General features: G+C 46.1%; 1 protein-coding gene across 3 annotated transcripts in view; it reads left to right on the top strand.

Moving 5' to 3' along the window:
- ABCA5 (ATP binding cassette subfamily A member 5) overlaps positions 1–20,484 on the top strand; it is a 34,767-nt gene extending 14,283 nt beyond the window's left edge. For all 3 annotated transcript variants that reach the window (XM_080395399.1, XM_080395401.1, XM_080395400.1), the window contains exons 15-40: positions 169–288; positions 1,103–1,241; positions 1,417–1,507; positions 1,734–1,873; positions 3,456–3,575; positions 4,573–4,774; positions 5,025–5,194; positions 5,976–6,109; positions 7,026–7,163; positions 7,813–7,926; positions 8,292–8,462; positions 9,421–9,534; positions 9,785–9,922; positions 10,411–10,485; positions 11,044–11,135; positions 11,663–11,789; positions 11,885–12,002; positions 12,108–12,199; positions 12,338–12,513; positions 13,017–13,092; positions 13,193–13,287; positions 13,677–13,796; positions 14,008–14,157; positions 15,143–15,222; positions 15,516–15,571; positions 17,096–20,484. In XM_080395399.1, the coding sequence (XP_080251525.1) occupies positions 169–288; positions 1,103–1,241; positions 1,417–1,507; positions 1,734–1,873; positions 3,456–3,575; positions 4,573–4,774; positions 5,025–5,194; positions 5,976–6,109; positions 7,026–7,163; positions 7,813–7,926; positions 8,292–8,462; positions 9,421–9,534; positions 9,785–9,922; positions 10,411–10,485; positions 11,044–11,135; positions 11,663–11,789; positions 11,885–12,002; positions 12,108–12,199; positions 12,338–12,513; positions 13,017–13,092; positions 13,193–13,287; positions 13,677–13,796; positions 14,008–14,157; positions 15,143–15,222; positions 15,516–15,571; positions 17,096–17,203 (3,156 nt within the window). In that variant the 3' untranslated portion in view covers positions 17,204–20,484. The remainder of the gene's footprint in view (positions 1–168; positions 289–1,102; positions 1,242–1,416; positions 1,508–1,733; positions 1,874–3,455; positions 3,576–4,572; positions 4,775–5,024; positions 5,195–5,975; positions 6,110–7,025; positions 7,164–7,812; positions 7,927–8,291; positions 8,463–9,420; positions 9,535–9,784; positions 9,923–10,410; positions 10,486–11,043; positions 11,136–11,662; positions 11,790–11,884; positions 12,003–12,107; positions 12,200–12,337; positions 12,514–13,016; positions 13,093–13,192; positions 13,288–13,676; positions 13,797–14,007; positions 14,158–15,142; positions 15,223–15,515; positions 15,572–17,095) is intronic.
- Positions 20,485–21,497: the final 1,013 nt, after the last annotated feature.

Below are 21,497 nucleotides of genomic sequence, written 5' to 3'. Positions count from 1 at the left end.
AAAGACCCTGCTGTTGATGTACCGGCTGGTTTGCAGGGTGCACAGTTCAGATACAGGATACACGGGGAATTAGGAGCAGTTCATTTGACCGTTGGTTATTAATAATCTTGTTTAAAAAACTTGCTTTTAAAAAAAAAAATAAATGTGCTTTTTTCTTATGTTTTGAAGGTGCAGAAGGTATTGCTGGATTTGGATATGCAGCCCATCAGAGACAATCAAGCTAAAAAATTAAGCGGGGGGCAGAAGAGGCGGCTGTCGGTGGGAGTTGCTGTTCTTGGGAACCCAAAGGTGCGAGTGATGGAGACAAACCCGACTTGCTGTCACTAACACACCCAAGGGTTGATGTCTCTTGTCAAAACCGACTAATAATACGTAAGATGCAGAAATTGTTCCTTTGAGTATCTGTGTCTCTTTTTTTTTTTTTTTTTTTTTTTTTTTTGTCTTCATTTGTGGTTTTAAAAATACCACTTCAACAGCTCAGCCTTTATGCTGGGGGATGCTAATGGCTTAGGTAGTGGCAGTAGCTCTGGGTTTCATCTCTCTGTGAAACCACAGCGTGACAGGTTTGATGTCATTTCTGGCAGGTGACATTTAGCCCCCAGCAGTGAACCTGTTGGAGACGTTCCTCGCAAAGCTGTCCACGCACTTGGCACGGGGCTGGGGACGGAGAGTGCTTTTGTGTTACAGATCTGTACTGGTGCCCTGTAAGAACGGGGGCTGCTTTGAGATCTGTGTTTAAAAATGGTGTGTGTGACAGTCCACCGGGACTTGAATATAATAACATGTGTGTGTATTTAATCATCCCTTAATAGATGGACTGCAGCCGTAGCTAAACATAATTGTATCAGAAACAGAATGAAAGAGACGATGGCATTAACTTACTATGTGATTTTTCCATTTGTCGGAAGAGGAGATGAATTTATTCAAAGCACAGTGAAGACAGCTGCCTTGCTTACACTAGGATGTTTCCTGCATGTTTTCGAGGACTCATTAGCAGGCTTCAAACAAGAAGCCCTGTATCTGTTACTTGGGTAGGATTTCCCACGGTTGATTCCTTGCACGTGGATATGGCTTTGCAAACGCTTCCTGGTTTTTCCCAAAGGTCTTGCTGCTGGATGAGCCGACTGCGGGTATGGATCCGTGTTCGCGGCACATCGTCTGGAACCTTCTGAAAAACAGGAAAGCGAATCGTGTGACCGTTTTCAGTACCCACTTCATGGACGAGGCAGATATCCTCGCCGGTGAGTGCCCTGGGTACCGGCCGGGGGGCAGAGGCAGAACAGCAGCAGCAGCCACGGAGCAGAAAGTGATGCTGCTCTAACGGTGGAATACAGCTTTGTTTGAAATACGTAGTTGGGGTTTGAAACAAACTGACAATTGTGTGATTCAAAGGGCCTTCTTGATTTTTGTTTCTAGATCGTAAAGCTGTGATTTCTCAAGGGATGTTAAAATGCCTTGGATCTTCTCTCTTTCTCAAAAGCAAATGGGGAATTGGCTACCGCTTGAGGTATTCTTTTTCTGTGGTATCTTCTATGTGACATGATGTATCTTTATTTTTTTTTTAAATTGTTTTCTGTTTAAAATCTATAAGATAGCACCCCCTGGCCCCCAAAAAAATCCTTTCATCGTGTTTGTGCTGAAGGTTTGGCGCTCTGCAGGCTGATAGTTCCGGTGTGGGTGTAAGGAGAAAAGCAAGCTTTAAAACCCCAATTGCTCATCATGTGTTTTCTCAGTATGCACATCGATGCCTATTGCAACACGGAAGCTACAACTTCGCTGATAAGACAGCACATACCTGCGGCCAGCCTGATCCAGGAGAACGACGAGCAGCTCGTGTACACCTTGCCGCTCAGGGACATGGACAAGTTTGCAGGTATCGATGTTTGGGTTGCTCTGCAGGGTTGAACAGTTGCAGAAGAGAAATCCTTCAAGCGTGGCCACAGCCTGCAATTCTTGTTAAATTGTCGCTTCTTTTTTGTGGTTTATATATATAAATATATATATATAAAAAATATATATCAATATATACATGTATTTATATATATATATATATATATATATATATATATGAAAAAACACATTGGTTGGCTGATTTGTCTGCCGCTCAGTCAGCGAGGTCTCTTCCAAGGGGGCTACGGTGTGTTTAGAGGGATGTGGTACCCGACAGCAGGTGCTGGGGAGGTGCCTTTATTTAGCAGAAGGGTGAAGAGACCCTTTTGCCCGAGAATCCCCTCGTCCTGAAGAAGCATCCTCTTACCACAGAGCATTTTAATGGGGAGGGCTGCCCTCCAGAGAGCCTCAAGTCCTACAAAAATCAATCCCCCTTGTTGTGACCTGTGTAGAGCCTTGTGTCGCTGCCTTGAAATTCACTGGCAAGAGGGAGTGCAGAACAGATGTGTTGATTTCACTAGATGGCAGCAATTATCTGATCAGCCCTATGCAGGGCTCCTTGTTTACCTCCCAGGAAAAAAATGGAAGAAACAGTGTGTCCTTTGCGCTGTGTGGAAAGCTAGGGGAGAATCAATACTGATGTGAAAATGCAGCTCATATTCCATAAACGGTTTTTTCCCCTTTGCATTTAACCAGTTAATAATTTATTAGTTTTACCTTTAGCAGCCACTGTGTGTACTTTTGAAAAACAGGCGTCTTTATGCAAGAATGAATCCATTCCCCCAAACTGTTTTGAGGAGGAGCTGAGGTCGGGAATATGCCTCAGCCACTGGAGCAGAAGTTGTGGATCTGATAAGCATCATCGGGTATCCAACTGCTCTTCCCATTTTACGCAACTGCATTTTCCTTCAGTGTGACCGTGGCTCTGAAGCTCCTCATTTTGTCAAGTCCTTCACTTCACAGGATTGACAGGAGCCTGATAGTATTTTTATCCAAAGGTGCTAAGAAGTGCTCTCACTCTTGAGCATCATTTTGGTTCTTCAGCCTATGCATGCTGTCCAGGTTCTCCTGCCCGGTTAAGCTGGCTTTACTGAATCTGGGTATTTATTTTTTTATATATGAAAAAATATAAAATCACTGAGTGGTTTTATTTGTAAAATCTCTTTGTGCCTGGGCAGGGATCTAGGTAGGACGAGCTGTCCTGCAGTCCCTGTGGGTGATGTTTCCAGGAAAAGGGGCTCTTGCAGCTAGCTGGGAGGCAGTTCCGAGCCCAGGAGCTTTAGGATGCTGAGGTGGTTTTCATAAACACTACAGCGTTGGGAAAACATGCCCCATTTCCCATACCTGACCACAGAGGTTGAAGTTTTGTGCTAAAAGGAGCTTATCCCTTCCTTGGTCCTCAAGCCATGACCTGTGTCTTTGTAATTAAGTGACCGTATTTACACGTTACCGGCTTGTTCCTACCATGCAGAAGGCTTTAGGGATGCCTCTGATGCGCTTGAAGATCTCTCGGGGGGTGATGTAACCCTGTTTCAGAGCAACCACTCTTTCCCTTCTGTCTCTAGGCTTGTTTTCTGACCTGGATATTCATTCCCACTTGGGCGTTATCACGTACGGCGTTTCCATGACGACGCTGGAGGATGTCTATCTGAAGCTGGAAGTTGAGGCAGAGATTGATCAAGCAGGTGGGGTGGCCTGTGGCTGGCTTCCTGGTTCCCTCCTATTTGATTTAGTCTTAATTAGCGTAGAACTGTCCACGCCACATCAGTGCCAGCAAGAGTTTTGCTATGAAGGTAAATTATATAAAAAAATCCTCTCGTGGAGCACTGCACCCAGCAGCGTGGGGCCCCTTCGGTCTCACGGCATTCCAGGCTTTTGAAATATTTAACATGAAAAAGCAGTGAGCCGAGCGGGGAGTGACTCTGGGAGGATCCAGGGGAAAAGCTTTTTAGTGGCTCTCTCTGCGGTAATTAATTTTTCATCCAGTGTACTTACATCTAATTCCTTTGCTTTGCAGTTGCACTTTTTCTGGCTAGCTTTTAAAAATGTGCTTTATTTTCCTAATGGAGCTTACTTTGGAGAAATTGTAAATGCAGTGTATAAAATTTATTCCCAACTTTCTGCACAAACAGTATTAGCAGCCTGCGCTTAAGGCTGAAATAGCTGTTGTTGCTCTTCCCCTCCTTTCAGTTAACTTTCAATTCAAGTGAAAAGTTGGGACTGCTTAATATTACTCCAGAATTAACCAGTTGTTCTTTTGATGCCAACTTCGAATGGTTTAAGCCATCTTGATCTCTTTAGAGCTTTCTGTGTGATACAGACGAGTGAACTGTCCTGCTCCGCAGGTCTCTGCGTGGGTATGAGAGTTCAACAGCTCAGTGTGCTGGGATGGAATAGTACGGGCACGTACGTAGGGCAGCGGTGTGAAACCGGGGCAGGTCTGCACCTTCTGAGTGGCAGAAATTTGTACCATCTGCCTTCAGTGCCCGCTGTGCGTGTGGTTCAGGGCTCGGGGGTAGCCCAGTGTCATTGACCTTGGGGCTGAGAGGCTGGGCTGGGGTGGCTGACGCAGTAGCGAGGGGAAGGAGCTGCTGGCCACCCAGCCTTCTCCAGCCCTGCCGTCCCAAATCGCATAGCTCTGTCGGAGCGTCGCGTTCGTAGTTCTACTCTCTTCTCTTTCAGATTATAGCGTGTTCAATTCCCAGCAAGTGCAGGACGAAATGGATACAAAATCCCTTGACGACATGGAGCAGAGCCTGCTGATGCTCTCGGAGACGAAGGTGCCGGCGATGAGCAACACGGCCCTCTGGAAGAAGCAGGTTTCCACCATAGCGAAAGTTCATTTCCTTAGTCTCAAGCGGGAAAATAAATGCGTGAGAGTGATGTAAGTATCGGGGCTTTCTCCTTTGTATACAAAATCCTCAAAACCTATTTGAATGAAACCAGAGAAAGGCAGGATGCAATTAATTTTTCTCCCATAGTTGCGTTTAAAATATAAGAAGCATGAAGCTGTCTGTTACTGTTGAATACATGCTTTTTGGGGGGAGAGGGAGATGTTGTTTTGATATCATGTACATAAACTGCATTGGCTTCTGCTGAATTTTAATAAACCCGAAATTTTTTATTTCTTTCAGGTTGTTGCTTTTTCTGATTTTTCTTGTCGTTCAGATTTTATTGTTTTTCATACACCACATCATCAAAAATTCTGTCGCTGCTATCAAACTTTCCCCAGATTTGTACTTGCTGAAGCCCGGAGAGAACTATCACAAGTACAGGAGTCGTCTGCTGCTGCAGAACTCCACAGGTAGGGGAGCAGGGATGCTGCGCGGGGCAGCTGCTGTCTCCAGCTCTCTTCAACGCAGCATGTCACGTGGTGGGGAAGGATGGCGTGTGATGCTTTTTGGGGCTGGGGTCAAACTTTTTCCTTGGAATTAACCCAGATGAAGAGTTTCTAAGTACCCAGAGGTGGCGGAGAGTGAGCATCCTTCATGCCACGTCTGGTAGCCCTGTGCTCGCTCTGTTGTAAGGTGGCCCCTGTGAAGGAACTGGCCGGACAGACATTTAGATACATCAAGGTTAAAATCCTGCTACGAAGCATTTTGGAAAATGCCATTTTGTTTCCACTTAGGATGTTTTAAAAGCGCGTAGCAGCAATCCAGGCAATAGAAATGAGTGTCTATTTGAGCTATCAGGGAATTTGTGCTTAATACAACTTAATTTCCCTGGGTGCCGTGTCGCAGTGCCGCTGGTTTCCAGCTTTCTTGGCTAATTCTCCGTTCAGCTGAAACCTTGAGTATCCTGATAACGCTTGTTGGCAGCTCCACTTCCTCGGTGCTGCATTTGACTTGCACAAATTAGTTGGAGAAAATAACTAAAAAAACTTTCTTGAGTTCTTTGGAGGTGGTTGAGTGGGAAGCAAAAAAAAAAAAAAAAAAAAAAGTCATTCCTGTTGTTCAAAGTAGCCGAGAACTCTTTGGCCGTGATCTTTCATCGTAGGGTTGTATCAGTGAGGAAACGCGTCGATAATTTTGTGTAAATACTCCCAGCTGATGGTGAGTGATCATGTTTTCTCTGTCTTACACCAGAATCGGATATCGATGACATTGTCCGCTCTCTTGGGAGCATGAACATACTCCTGGAGATGTTCAATGACAGCGATTACGTCGCAGCTGCACCTCACAGCGCAGCTCTGAACGTGCTGGACCCTGAGGGCAGGCAGGTAGGACGGGCAGACTGGGAGCAGGCACGCCGCCGGGCAGGGCTGGTGGTGCTGTACTCCTGCCTGAAAGGCACAGATTGACGTATAGAATCAAATGGTGCCATATACTATTGCTTATACAAGAAGCCTGCAAAAAGGACTTGTATTGACAGGATGGAAACGTTATCAAAATAACTTTTTCCATAACAATAATTATGGTAGGCTAATAAAACTTCCATCCCCCTTTCCTGCCCACAAGGATACAAAAAGCCAAGGGAAATATTGTACCTCGCAAGAGACCTGGCATAGGAATTTATTTTTTGTTTTATTATTTACGTACACTAGCTGAATTACCCAGTTTGACAGAAGTATATAATTCCAGGGTGCTCTCATGCGTAAAGAAAAATGAGTTTCTGGGATTGTAGGTGTTCGTTTCAGTGTGGCCGCTGCAGGAGTGTCAGAAAGATGTGTGCGTGGGGGTCGTATTTAATCTCCAGCAAAGGAACCGCTCTGCAAAATGCCAGCTCTGTCTCTTGTTCCCATTTTTATTCATTGCAAACTGTTAATATTAGGGTGACTGTGCAGCCCTTAGCTAATGCGAATTTTTGCCTGTCTGGTTTTTAAATGCATTAGCAGGAACATACGAGTGCGGGTCACTGTGTGTTTTGTTGTTCAGACTGTGATTGTCTGGAGCGTCGTTTGTCATAGCATCGCAGTTGCGCAAAACATTCTGGGAATTTATTCCAAATAATTTCTTCTCTGTGAACACGACTGTTCTCCTGAACTAGGCTACACGTTATAACCACCGTGAGCTGCCCAGAGTTCGCTATGCAGAGATTTTCCTCGCTTTGCAGTTAAATCAAGCCCATAGGAGAGCCCTCGCAGGGTATTGCCCTTCGTGCAGAAGAATTAACGTGGTGTATACTTTCCTCTCCAGAACTATGTTTTCGCGGTCATATTCAACAGTACCATGGTGCACTCGCTGCCGGTTTTGATGAATATTGTCAGCAACCTACTGCTGCGCAGTTTAAACGTGACGGAGAGCATCCAGATCTGGAGCAACCCCTTCGTGCAGGTGAGCAGCACCTGTGGCTGCAGCGGGGCAAAACCCACCCTTAAACACGGGGTGGGTGGCAGAGCATCCCTGGGGGGAGAGGGAGAGGGCAAAACCACGCCGTAAACAAAGGGAGAAGCTGTGGGGACTGGCTGCAGCACCGAAGGCTGCGCTCTGCACCGCGCTGTCGGGAAGGATTGGGCCTCGGTAGGCAAACCCCGTGGAGTAAGTCCTTGGTGGTGTGGTATGGATGCTTGCAGAATGTAAGAGGATGTGAAAGGTGCTGTGATTTTGCCCTGCAGCTTGTGGAAGTGGAGGAAAAAAGGGCTTGGAACGAGGGTGTCCTGTTGGGAATTTGTTACGGGTTTGTTGCGGGTTACCTGCGATTCTCGGAGGCTGAGCGTGGGGATGCGGGAGGTCCACTGCCTCCCGTGCAGCTGGGGTGGTCTTGAGGAGAGGAGAGGACCTCCTGCAGGAGATAACTGCTGCAGGAGTTGATTAGAAACATAAATACTCCAAAACCTCCCGTGGGTATTTTTCTTTATGCTGCAGCTCAGATGATCTTGAGATAGACAGGACACATGTTTTAGCATTTACAGCCACATTCCAATTCTGAGCGGTTTTTGGTCACGCACATTCTGGCATTGAAGCCATCTGATTTATATTTCAGAACCTTCCAGACACAATTTTCAGACTGGAGATCTATTTTGAAGCTGTGTTACTGGGAATCATTATTACCGGAATGCCACCCTATTTTGCCATGGACAACGCAGAAAACCATAAGGTAAACTCCCAGGTGTTGATTTAGAGACTGCACGAGAACGTGAAAACCTTGGGATTTGGGGGGGAAATCGAGAGAGGTGTTTTAAACAGCATCTTTTGCCATGAAAGGCAGCGTGGATGTGACTGCTGTTTGCTGCCTGGGGTAGAGCAGGTTTGGGAAAAGCCCTTTTGCTTTCCATGGAAAGGCTTTTTGCTCCTGCGGTGGCTAAAATCAGCAATAACCAGGTAACGTGCTGGTGCCACATCAGTGTAAAAGCAGCGTGTTAGAGGGAAAGCCGAGATCCTGCTTGCACACCGAGGCAGATTAACACAGTATTAATTTGAATAAATCTTTTATTAACATTGCATTTTCTTTTCCTGCTGCAGATCAAAGCGTACACGCAGCTGAAGATAGCGGGGCTTTATCCCTCCGCTTACTGGACTGGCCAAGCCGTTGTCGACCTCCCGCTGTTTTTCTCCATCCTCGTCCTGATGATCGGCAGCCTCTTCGCCTTTCATTACGGCGTTTATTTTTACGTGGGCAAGTTCCTCGCTGTGGTGAGTGTGGTGAGGCCAGGAGCACCGGGGGGATGTGAGAGCATGGTTAGGTTGTTTTCTACAAGTGTTTTATTTTCCTTGGATGGTTCAGCAGATTTTTTCCAGCCGATATACGTGGAAAGTGCCTAATTGAGGCTGCTGGTGCAGAGGCACTAGTCAAGCTGCACCAAAGGCAAAATAGTACTAGTTTTCGTGGGGAAAAATATATGCAAATTTTGGAGTTTTGTTTAGAACTGGAATAAAATGGAGCTTAAAAATAGCAGGATCTTCCGAGGAAATGCTCCATCCTTTTTTGCCCTGCTCGCTCAGCCTGCTTTGTGCTCTTCGCTGCCGATTGATATTTGCTCCTTTTGTATCAGCGTGCTGCTAACGACAAGGGTACAGTGACTTTGAGCACAGGCCGGCTCCACAATGAATTGCAGCATGTGATTAAATCAAAGACACTGCAAGTCTTCATGTCTTTTATATTCAGAGCGGGCTTCCCTGAGATATTGGCTGTAATTGAGAGGAATCACATTTTCCTAGCTGCTTTCCCAGAAGCTCTGAGTTAATCAGGTTTGGGATGTGACTGTCGTGCTGCAGGGCTAGTTTTCTGCCAGTGCATCTACTTTTATTTTAGTTTCTGTGAAAATGCTGAGGCTGAAAGGGGAATTTCTAGTATCTGCCAAAATCTTCAGGTCGACATTTATGGGAGCCTGTGGTGGTTTTTTTTTTAAAAAAGGGGGGAAATGGTTTAAAGGAAGCTAGGAGAGGTTCCTTCCTATCCACATACTCTTTTATTTGTGTCTTTAGTAGTATATGCTGTATATACCAAGGTGGCAAAACATCAAATTAAGTTACAAAAATGAATGCAGAGTTACGTAGCGCACCTGAAGTATTTCCAGTTGATACTTAGGCAAAAAATTCACCCCTGGGTTCTTGCTGTACCTTTCCTGAGAAACCTTTCCTATCTCCGCAGATTTTTTGCCTGATCGGTTATGTCCCGTCAGTCGTGCTCTTCACTTACGTTGTCTCCTTCACATTTAAAAAAGTCCAGAATACGAAAGAATTTTGGTCATTTATATTTTCAGTGGTGAGTAATTTTATCTTGATGTTGGTTAGCTGGGGAGGCTGGTTATCCACAACAGGCTTCTCGGTTATTTTTATTTAACTGCGTGTCCTTAATGCACGAGAAATTTGAAACGTTTACCAACATCTCTGTATTACTGCCGTATCCTACGTGATAAAAGCTTTTAAAAAATGTGCCTGAAATTAGATAACTTATGCTTAGAGAGTCTGAACTGCATGAAAATAGACTTTTTTTTCCCTTTTCTTTTGTACAGACGGCCTTGCTCTGTACAGTTGTCACTGAAGTGGCCTTTTTTCTGGACTTTTACCTGGTAACCACCATCCTGCATTACGTCTTCTCCATCTTCATTCCTATTTATCCCCTTATTGGCTGTCTGATTTCTTTTATAAAGGTAAGGGAACACAGGACATCCTCTCCAGAGCACTTGTAGATGGTTGGGATTGAGTGTTAATGATAGCGGGGCAGTGCTTCGGTGCCCGGTGGTGTAACACCATCCATAGCCGTTTAACACGTGAAAAATAGCAACTGCTGGTGACAAGTCACCTTTTTCCTGTAAGCAAAGTGTTGCAGTTAAAAGAAGGAAAGAAGCAGGTCTTCCGTTAAATACCTAAAGGAAACCCATACATGTCTCGGCCTGTGGGCTGAGCCGCCCCAGTGATGGGCGAGTTGGGAGTTGGTGGCGTTAAACCGGGAGCAGCCCCCGGGACTTCAGTGGAGTTTTCCTGGTGTCAGACTTGCACAGGCAGGGTCTCTGCAGACCCTCTCAAAGTGCTGGAGCGACATAACTTACCTGACCGATCCGAGGTGGAAGCGCGGTGCAGAGTACGCGCTCTCCGGTGGGTGCTGGGGTACCTGAACGTGGGGTTTCTGCGTTGTCAGGTCTCGTGGAAAGGCAAGGAAAAGAACGGAGGATACTACGACCCCTGGGACCGGCTCCTGGTAGCAGTTGTAGCTGTAAGCACGGTTATTTGATTATCTGCCATGTTTGCTGTAGAGAACTGCTGATTCCTGCTGGGAGGCCCCTTCTGTTCAGGCATCTTTATTAATAAAGATTGGATGTAATGCTGAGCATCGCTGGAGCCTGCAGCTTTTGCAGCCTGTTGCAGCACGAACAGTCTCAGTAGAGCTGCTGTGCCTGCCAGCTCGACATCTGCTGCTTCAATGGTCTTATTAACGATGCTAATGTTAATTCCGATTATTATGGGAGTCGGTGCTGATGGAGCAAGAGCTCCAGAGCAGGGGACAGTCCCTTCTCCCTCCAAAACCCCCAAATAATTATCATTAAATTAAAGCAGACTCCGGTTGTGCATCCTCAGTGTCAACCCACTGAGCAGCAGCGAATTATATATTTCATCTTTGCGGATACATCGGCACTTCTGTGGTGGTGAGGAGCTGGAGCTTCTTGTCACTCATCAGACTGGTGGGATTACCTACAGGGTCACCTATAGGATCAGCAGCCTTGGAGGGGCTGGCAGCGCTCCAAGTAACCAGAACTGTATTTGTCTGTTTTAGCCCTATTTGCAGTGTGTTGTGTGGCTCTTGCTGCTGCGATGTTTTGAGCTGAAGAATGGAGGGAGGACAGTTAGAGAGGATCCGTTTTTCAGGTGTGTCTCTGTTGAATAGAATTCTAAAAAGTAATAGTCCAAAGAAGCTGTTTTTCGAAGTGACGCTGATGATGAAACTGGAGTATGCAGCGTACAGCTTTGGGGATACTGCAGAAAATAAAACACCTTTAGTTACATCCCATCCCAAGTTGCTAAAGAATTTGTTCTCCTGAGTTCAGTTTTCTAAAATTCAGTCACTGACGTGCAGAAACAGGTTTTGCACTTCCTTTTAAGTTATAACGGTGTAAAATTGTGAGTTTGGTAAGATCATCCCCTATATAAAAATAGGGGAGCTTCCTTTCCCGTTGCATGGCTGGGGATGCTGTGCCCCGGCAGAGAGCTCAGTGGGAAGGTGACATAGTTGCTGTCACTGGCAGCTCTTTCTGCTCCTTTGGGGCTTCTCCGACGTGCCGCAGAAACGTGTTACTCCAGGATTCAGCAGGCGCAAATGGTTTCTGCATCGAAGCGGTGAGCGAATCTCAGCTGAATGCCGAGCAGAGGCATCACGTTGTTTTCTTCCCCCTTAGAAAATGTTCTACAAAAGCCAAAACCTGGAAGTTCCCGGATGTCCCGCATGACAAGAACGAAGATGGAGACGTGAAGGCGGAGAGGCTGCGAGTCCAAGAGATACTGAGCAACCCCAAAAGCAAGGAGGTAACGCTGTGCGCCCCCGGGCACTCCCCGGACCCCAGGTGTGAAGGGCTCCCAGAGCCACTGGGATCTGCAGCCGCTTCTCTCTTCCCTACTAGATGCCAGCGATCCTGGTCAGCAGCTTGCACAAAGAGTTTGATGAAAGAAAGGAATTTCTTCTGGGGAGAAAAATAAAGAAAGTGGCAACGAAACATGTTTCTCTCTGCGTGAAAAAGGGTTGGAGTTCAATTACTTGCTGTTGGGCTGTTTTATTTACAAAAGCAACTCTTGGATCTGTTTATCTGACCTCATGAGCCGTGTTTTGTGTCGTCCTTTCTTTAGGAGAAATACTGGGTTTGTTAGGACCCAACGGAGCTGGCAAAAGCACGTTAATTAATATGCTCGTTGGAGAGATTGAGCCAACCAGTGGGCAAGTACGTTACGTGCTACAAGCTAAATAGAAAACAAATCTATTATTTAAATTTTTATTATTATTATTGCAAGTGTTCCCAAGTGTTTCTTGGTAAAGCTTTACAAAAACAATTCTAAAGCTTACCATATTTTCCTCGCAGGTTCTGATGGGAGGTGATTCTTTTGGGCTGAACAGCGAAGAAGACTCAGTGAAATTTGTGGGGTACTGTCCTCAAACAAACCCGCTTTGGCCAGATATTACACTGCAGGAACACTTTGAAATTTATGGAGCTATCAAAGGAATGAGTCAGTCTGATGTTAAGGAAGTCATAAAACGGTAAGTAGTTTATTATAGAAACATTTTAAGGTTTAGCTGTGTTTTTCTTAGTGGGTTTGTTGGGGCTTTTTTCCACTTCTCCTAGTGCAATCTTCTTCTCATTTAAGTTTGATTGCGTCTTTTCAGCAAACTCGGCACGTGTGAATTTGTAGGTTAGAAGATACAGATTCAGCCACACAAAATGCAGCTGGCATTTGTGGGGGTTTTATTTTATTTTTTAAGTTGTGAAGTGCTAACGAGGCTGCAGGGACGGGTAGTCCAGGACTTGGAGCTGTTTCTGGGTTGTCACCACCGGCTGCTCTGGGACAAGGGGCAGGTGGTTTGGTAGGGAAGCACCCAGCTCAGATTCTGCTTATTGCTCTGCTTTTGGGGTCGTATATAATTTATATACAAATATTTGTAACTGAGCTCTTCAAATGAGACTGTTTGCATACTGCATGATGAGGGGCAAGCCAAACCATCACCCTCCCAGCTGTTCACATGTGGTCCTTCCTCTTCCACAGCATCACCAATGCCCTGGATTTAAAAGACCACCTGCAGAAGACAACGAAGAAGCTGGGCATGGGGCTGAAACGCAAGGTACGGGGGAGCTTTTCGAGCTGCCGTGCTGGCTGTCCCTGTGCTGGCTGTCCCCAGCAGCGCTGGTGTCCCTTACCCTTTCCCTTTGCCTTCCTCCCAGCTCTGCTTTGCCCTGAGTATGCTGGGCAACCCGCGGGTCACGCTCTTGGATGAACCGTCAACCGGGATGGATCCAAAAGCCAAGCAGCACATGTGGTGAGTGCCACCGGCGCCACGGGCTCGTTTCCTTTTGGGAATTTGCCCAATTTTATGTGTGCGTTATCCCTGTTAACACTAGGGAGAGCCATAGGCAGGGAATAAACCTCACCCTGGTGCCAGGTGCGCTTTGTCTGTGTCCTCTCCCAGAACAGCTTGGAGATCAAAAGCTTGAAAGTCAAAAGAAATCTTTAAAATTACATGAAAAATATAGATTTGAGTCATTTTTGTGAAAAAGTTAGGTGTTGATTGTTGCTGTGGCAGTAGTATTGGCCCATAAAATAAAGGGTTTGCGTCTGAGCATCACAGTCCTCTCTTCCTGCTAACCCAGGATGTACCGTTAGGTGCCGAATGTTTTATTTGGGGATTTTTTTGGTTATGTTTTGTAGGCGGGCAATTCGAGCAGCATTTAAAAACAAGGAGAGAGCAGCTATCCTGACCACTCACTACATGGAAGAGGCAGATGCTGTCTGTGACCGTGTGGCCATCCTGGTGTCCGGGCAGCTCAGGTACCACCGAGCACTCCTCATGGGCAGGTGTCGTGGCAGGGAGGATAGACTAAAATATATTTCTTTGAAAATACACATAGACAATTTTTTTTGCACCTTAAATTTGGAGCAAAATTAAACTTAAACTGCAAAAAGGGTCTGTAAGAAGTCAGAGCACTCCCTGCGCGTGATATAACGTGTTCAGCTCTTGTTTTCTCTCTGCAATGGGTAGGTGCATAGGTACTGTCCAGCACTTGAAGAGTAAGTTTGGAAGAGGATACTTCCTGGAAATGAAATTAAAAGAAACAGCAGATGTACAGCAGGTGGAGTACCTGCAGAGCCAGATTTCGCACATCTTCCCAAATGCAAATCGTCAGGAAAGGTGAAGTTTCACAAATACGTGGAAAATATTAATATTAATACAAGCCCCTCATTTTTCAGCAGCTCCTTGGCACAGAGTAGGGCATACTATGATGCTAAAATTTACCAAAAATATTTACATGTAGCTTCTAGAAAAAAAAAGAAAAAGAGGAAGGGTTTTGCAGGCTGGCAAAAGCTGCTGGGGCTGGGGCTGCGAGCCCTGCCTGCAGATGTTCGGCACGGAGGAAGCAAAACTGGATTTCTGCATAGCTGTTCCTTGACAGCTTCCTCTTCAGTTGGGGCCCCCGGGAAACGGGTAAAGTCTGAGTCACTGGCCCTTACCAGGAAATAATTGAATGTTTTCTGGGGATACCTTAAAGTCTGAGAGTGGGTTAGTTGGTTTTCCCCAAACAGCCTTGGATTTCTGCCGTGTGACCTAGAGGGTCTGGCTTGGTGGGCGCTGATGAGGCTCTCCGAACAGGGCACTGCGGGCATTGTGTAAGGAACATCCCACAGGTGTGGGAGATGTGGAGGAGCGTTCGTTTTTCGGAAGCAGGTGGGGAGGGGTAGAGCAGCTCCCTGTTCTGGAATCTGGGTTACGGGAACCGCTGCATGATGCAAAGCCCCAGGAGATCCTGGGACCTCTGTCCGAGTTCATCTGAAAAGCAAAACCTCATAACCTTGAGAATCCTGGTCAGCGATTTTTTTCTTTCATGAGTTTATGAGCAGAATATAAATGGTTGAATCTTAGCTGAAGAGCATATAAATCATGGAGCAGTCTCAGGGAGACCTCAGCTGATGCACCTGGACCTGGATCCCTGAGACAGGTTATAAACCAGCTGGGCTGCTGGCGCTGCAGCCTTCCTGTTGTCTTGTGTAACGATGACTAGTCAAAATGCCTGGAGTAACTGTCAGAAAATGAGCTTAAATCCATTTGCTTGGATATTAATATTTTCGTTTTGGTTCATTTTACCTGAAGCTAAGTTTGCTTTGTTTCTTTGTTCCAGTTTTGCTTCTATTTTGGCGTATAAAATTCCCAAAGAAGATGTACAGTCGCTTTCACATTGTTTTTCCAAGCTGGAAGAAGGTAATTAAGAACCTGCCACACATCATGTACAGAAATCATTTTGTCTCCCATAAATGACACATTTGCCATGCGGTGGCATTTTTGCATTTCTGTTCCAAAGTACTTTTTTTTTTTTTTTTTTCCTATTATTATTGCTCTCCCCAACTCTGTTTCTTGGGAAATCAAGAGTGAGAACTTGTACTGGCTTAAAATTCTTTAAATCTAGTTGTGTCCGATCGTTCAGTATCCCTAAATATAGTCTATATTATGTGTATAAATATACTAAATATGCTCTGTCGTCATTCTTTCAACAGTAAAGCACGCCTTCAATATCGAGGAGTACAGCTTTTCTCAGGCAACGTTGGAACAGGTACGTTACAGCAAATTGTATTTGGTGGTAGCAAACCCCGCCAGGCGAAGGCATTTGTTGCCGGGCATCGGATGGGGTTTGCAGGTGGCTGGGCTGGGTTCACTTTGCTCCTGCCGTAGAGGGCTTGTGCATTCCAGGCTGGGCAAGGCACCATGGATGGAGGGGACGATGAGCCCTGCGCAGGCAGCTTGTCCCCCGTCCCCAGCTGTCGGGCAGCTGCTGTGGTGGTGCCTGTTCGGGTGTTTTGGGGGAGCTGAAGTCCCCTTTTCCAAAGTGAATTGTGACTGCCAGTTCTTCTGCTCCTCTTTATCCCCGTTCTTGCCTTTAAAAATAAGATGCCATCTGTAGTGGCTGTTAAAGGAAAAATTTACACAGCCGTGGGTACCACTGGGCTTGCTTTAATCGCAACTTGGAGTTGGGCCACCACCCCAGTGAGTGACAGAGAACAAAGGGGTGCAGCACAGCTTATATAGACTGATCAACTCATTAGTCAATATCTGAAGTTTTTAGAAGTTTCCTTTGGTCTTGTCAGTTTTGCAGTCCATCACCTGACTCTGTCCCAGTTGATTCATCTATTCAGTTCCAGTCTCTGCTTCAGTTCCCAGCTCCTCCTGGGATCAGGATCTCCTTTCTGCCTGCTTTAACTCACTCCTTCAAGCACACTTAGTCTTTGAACAAGCAATTCCTATTCACACATACTGATTTTTTCTAGAAACCCCTGCATTTCTGAGAGCACAAATCGATCATCTATTGTTTCTCTATTCTCCCACTGATTAACCTAAGTTTTAAACCAGCCTTGGATTAGGGCTATGGTTCTGCCATTTAGCAGCTTCAGCACTTTAAATTTCTTAATTCAAACAGTGACTGGAGCAAAAAAACTTGTGGCTTTCATGGAAATGTCGCTCAGATTTATTCAAAAGATGGGCATTGCTGTTCGTTTTCTGAAAGGAGGGCAAAACTGAGGGTTTATTATTGCTTATTCGGGATTAATTATTGCTGACGATAAATGTCCTTTAGTGTGTGTTCTGTCCAACTTCCTTTTCATTGTACTCTTGAAGACATGAGGTGGGAGGGTAGGAGCAAGGAGGAAAAAACCCAGAATACTAAGAACTTCCTACTCGGAGATAATGCAATACATGCAATACCCATGGGGGTTTTGGCATAAATTCTATTGCATAGAATAGAGTCATTCAGGTTGGAAAAAAACCTTTAAAATCATCCAGTCCAACCATTAACCCAGCACTGCCAAGCCCATCACTAAACCATGTCCCCAAGCACCACATTTATGTGTCTTTTAAACACCTCCAGGGATGGTGATCCCACCGCCTCCCTGGGCAGGTGTTCCACTGAAAGGGTGGTGAAGCATTGAAAAAAAATTTCCTGATATCCAATCTAAACCTCCCTTGGTGCAACTTGAGGCCGTTCCTTCTTGTCCTGTCGCTTGCTATCTGGGAGAAGAAATTTGTGACCAAGAAAGTTCCTACAGGGAGCATGATGCATTCAGATCTTTTCTGTCTGTCCCAGGTTTTTGTGGAGCTGGCAAAGGAGCAGGAGGAGGAGGACAGCAGCTTTGGCACCCTGAACAGCACGCTGTGGTGGGAGAGGACGCAGGAGGACAGAGTCGTTTTCTGAGCTCCTTACGGTCCAGATCTGCTTGGCAGCTGGTGTTTTGTGCCAGCAATGATCCTCTGCGCACACTCTGGGACATGCGTGTGGAAAACATCGGAGCTGGAATAGAGAAGGAAAATCAAATTTGGAAGCACTGAGCGGGTTCCACCATCCTGGCCTTAGGAATAACACCGCAGTAGCAGTGAGCATCCCCACCGTTACTCTGGCTGATCTGAAATCCCTTCTTTCCTCAAGGTTTCCCAGTTTCAGTTGAGCTAGAAGACATTGCCATGGCTGTCGGTCATCTCCTGGTGTGGGTCACTTGCGCGGGAGCATCCGCCTTCGTCCCTCGGCTGTGCTGCCTGGGCGTCAGGGCTGCCTGAGGTTGGGTTGTCCTTACTGGAAATCGTGCATTTGAGCAAAAACAGTTGCCACTGGAGGATCCTGCCCCACGGGACCCCCTTGCTGGCTCGCAGGGTCGTGCCGTGCCATGTGCCCTTGGTTGGGCGTTGCTGCCTGCCCCACAAGGTGCTGTGCGGGCACGTGCCCCTGCAAGGTCCTGCTCCCCCACTCTCTGATCAGTCCTTGCTTATGCTTAGAAGATGCACCTGCTTAAAGAGAGGAAAACCCACCCCAAATAATTGTATTCACTGCTGAGAGGGTCCTGAATTCCACTGCGAGCTTAGCTTGGTATCCAACTGATGAGAAAATGTTCATTTACAGATAGAATATGGCCCTTGTTGACACTAACATGCCTTTCTACTGCGAGCTGGCAGATGTGGCTAAGTCCTGCTGCCATTCTGGGTGGTGTTGGTGTTTGTAATGCATGCACTGTAGGGTTAAAGGGGGCGTGCAGAAGTGGATGCTTTCTTTCCCCCACTTGGTAAAAGTACAAAGACATAACTGTGTAGCTACGGGATTTGCAGAGCTGTGAGTATTTGTCTTCATTAAAAACAGTCTAATTCTTCTGTTGGGTGTAACGACATGTATCTTGCCAGCTGCTTTTCGAGACAGTCCTTTTTAGATGTCTTCATTTTTCTTGACAGTGAATTCATAAGCACATGCAACAGTATTTCCTAATCCGTCTTTGTTGTGATAGCAGTAGGTAATGCAGTAGTGTGCTCGGCACAGGAACGTTAGCTTTTGCAATTTTTCATTCACTTTTGTTAAACCCAAAAGGAAAAGATCCAAATTTACAACCTCATCGGTAGAAATGGTGCCTTTGGTTTACATAGAAGCACTAAGAAGAGTGGAATAGGTGATCCTTTATCCTATGATATGACAGATGTATGTTGAAATATATTATTTTTTTGGTTTTTTCTACACAAAGCTATCATCACTTTTTTTTTAGTTTTATAAGGTGAAATTAAAGATTGCTAACAGTTCATTGTGTTCTGCAGTGAACAAATATAGAGGTGCATTTATATTGAAACATTGGCTTCATAAGTCATACCAATTATCTATCTTCACATTAAAGTTAGAAAAGACCTTTGCTTTTCTTGCAAAAACTCAAAAAAACTATGGGCTAAGGCGGAGCTGTGTGTCCCAACTGTATGTAATTATCAGGCAATAATGTATGTAACATGTCCGATAATCACCATGGTGAGCCAAAACCTGTTCTCATTCGTTTCTCACTCGGCTGTGGGGAGGTGTGGACTCTTTACGTACGACTTTTGCTTCCTCATTTGTACCCAAAGATTGCACGTAAACGTACGGATTTTGGTTTGTAGTTAAAATTTGAGCCCAGGAACTGCAGAAACAGCTGGTTGTCCCATTTGCCCCACCAGGGGAAGGTCCCTGCCCCTGGGGAGCGCAGAGCTGGATCTGCCCCTTTTGATGTGCCCTGGGCTCCTGTGCTGGAAACAAAACGGAGGCAAAGAACAGGATTAAAGCACCAGCCTCTAACCAACAGCTCCAGTAGCAACCTTGCTAGGGCTGGAGCTTCCCTGTAAGAAAAGAAAAGTAACCCAGACTCAGCTGCTTTTTGTTTATACAGCCTTTTATTTAGCCCCTGGGAGCCCCCAGCCCACTGCTCCCAGCTGCATCCCTGTTGCTGGCCGGTATCTCTGAGCAATTTCCTTTATTTGGAGCAAAGGTGGGACCCCAAATTTTGTCTCATGATACTTTCCCATGTAGGTCCATCCAAGTTAAGCGCGTCTTCCCCAAAGCCCACATTCTTTACTTTAATCTCTCGTCATAAATGGTGTTTCAGCCGAGTGCCATCTGCTCATCTGTCCAGCAATGTCCAGTGCGCTCTCCACGTGAGCTTAGGAAAGTACGGTTGTGGCCAGTTAGCCTTGATGTCTTTTTGTAATTTTATTCTTTAACTTCGAGTTAATAGTCTGTAAAATAGTTCTGTACTGTCTGGATGAAATTGCCCTACTTCAAATAATTCCATGCTTTCTAACATTTCAAATGGATCATATGAAGACCTCCCCTAGCAGCTAGATTTGCACAGTTTGGTACTGTTCTTGCTTACGCTGGGGTAACTCAGTTGATGGTGGCACTGTATTTGTGCAGCTGCATGGGCAAAGAATTCGGCTTAATTTGGGTGGGATCTCTGGCGTGGTGACATCACGTGTCGATGTGGCATAAGATGCTGCCCCAAAACATCAGTTTACTGTATCAGAAGTCTTTCAAAGCATCATACAATGTCCAGAACTGCCAGAATCAGGAAGAACATGTGCACAATTAAACCAGAGAATCCCCTGGAAAGGTGGGAGCTTTTTTCCTCCAATTTTAAGTCCCCTTGTTACCAGCGCTATGCCAAATCCCAGCCGTACAGCACACCCCCCAGTTTGTGCTCTGGGCGATAAAACCGAGATGAGGCGGCTGGATTCAGGCTGCCTCTGGGGCTTGGGCGAGTGCCACTTGTTCCAGGTGTAATGGGTTTAGTTACCTTGCAGGGTGGTTGTGAGAGGTCACTAGTATATCCAAAACTTGGAAGATGCATTTACTTTGTGGTGATGTTATAAGGTTGTATTTTTCTATGGAGGAATTTAATGTTGGCTGATTTTGTTTACGTTACCAAGAAAAGTCCTTATTTTAAAATATTTCCGTATAGCGAGTGAAGTCTGTTGTGTAGCCGACATCCAGTACTCTGTTAGCAAAGCCAGAAGTTACTTGGTCTAGACGTGGTAGGTTTGTAACACTCCTCCTGATGTTGGCGTCAGGCACGTGGGATCATTTGCAGTTTGTTTTCGACACCTGTCTTTCTTTTACCACTTCGCTGTATTTGTAAAGTCGAGGTTTTTCCTTTTCCAGCAGAAAGTACTACCAAAATAAAGATGGATTGGATTGTTAAATGCTTGTGTTGCTATCCTGCACGTGTTTTGCCATGCTAGAAATAGGGGGATTGTTTCCGAAAGCCTTTGCTGTTCCCTGGAGAGCACCGGGGCTTGCAGCAGAGTGGGCTCAGGCAGCGCGTGGGGGACCCCGGCTCTTGGCGTGGCTGGGGGTGTCAGGCTGCAGTAATTGTGTGGTTTTAATTGAGTTCAGAGAATTGCAGTATTGGAACACTTGGGATTCAGAACCGCCCGCAGTTGTGTCACGTTTTGCAGCCGGATTAATTCAGCCCAACTTCAGGCTAGAAGTGACCCGGCAGCAGCTGCGCGCTGCTGGCACGCCACATCGTGCATCTGCAGCGATGAATCACGTTCATCCACTTGAAAATATTAACCCCACTGCAAAAAAAAAAAAAATCATTTTTCTAGCTGGAGCTGTGCCCAAGGTGAACTGGCTGGGTGGCCAGATGGGTGCTCGCTCTGGCGCTGGTTTAGCTGGAGCTGGGATGTGGAGCCGTGGTCTGTGGGGATGGAGGATGGGGTCCGCCGCGGGAGCTGCGGCACCACCCGCTGCTGGGATGGAGGGGTCCTCCTGCAGCCCTGTGGGTCGGTTCAGCACCTAGTGGAAGGGGTTTGTGCCCCCTGGACCCCTCGGTGGGGAGGAAAATGACCCCAAAGAAACTTAATCTGAACTCGGTGCAGGTTCCCAGGTTTTCATACTAGTTTTTCTTTAATGATGTGTTAAAGGGTGGTGTGCCATTTATTTTTTTTTCAAAGCTGTAAAATTAATTCATTCTCTGGTAATGCTATTTTTTAAGAGATCCTGAGAAAGTCCCTAATTTAGCTTGCTGAATTGCTTCTTGATACAAGTTTTCTGGAGCTTTCAGTTCTCCTTTCTCCTGAAACGCATTGCTTGGGCTGCCCTCTCGGGGGGAGGGGGGGGGGGGCAGGCACTGGCTCCATCCCCAGCCCTTCTCCTCCTCCTGGCAGGTACATGGGCTGATCCAAGGCTGGCCCTCAGCCCCCTTCTCAGC

This window comes from Falco punctatus (genome assembly GCF_963210335.1).
Source record: "Falco punctatus genome assembly, chromosome: 1".
Lineage (NCBI taxonomy): Eukaryota > Metazoa > Chordata > Aves > Falconiformes > Falconidae > Falco > Falco punctatus.
This window is presented reverse-complemented; position numbering and strand designations above follow the sequence as displayed.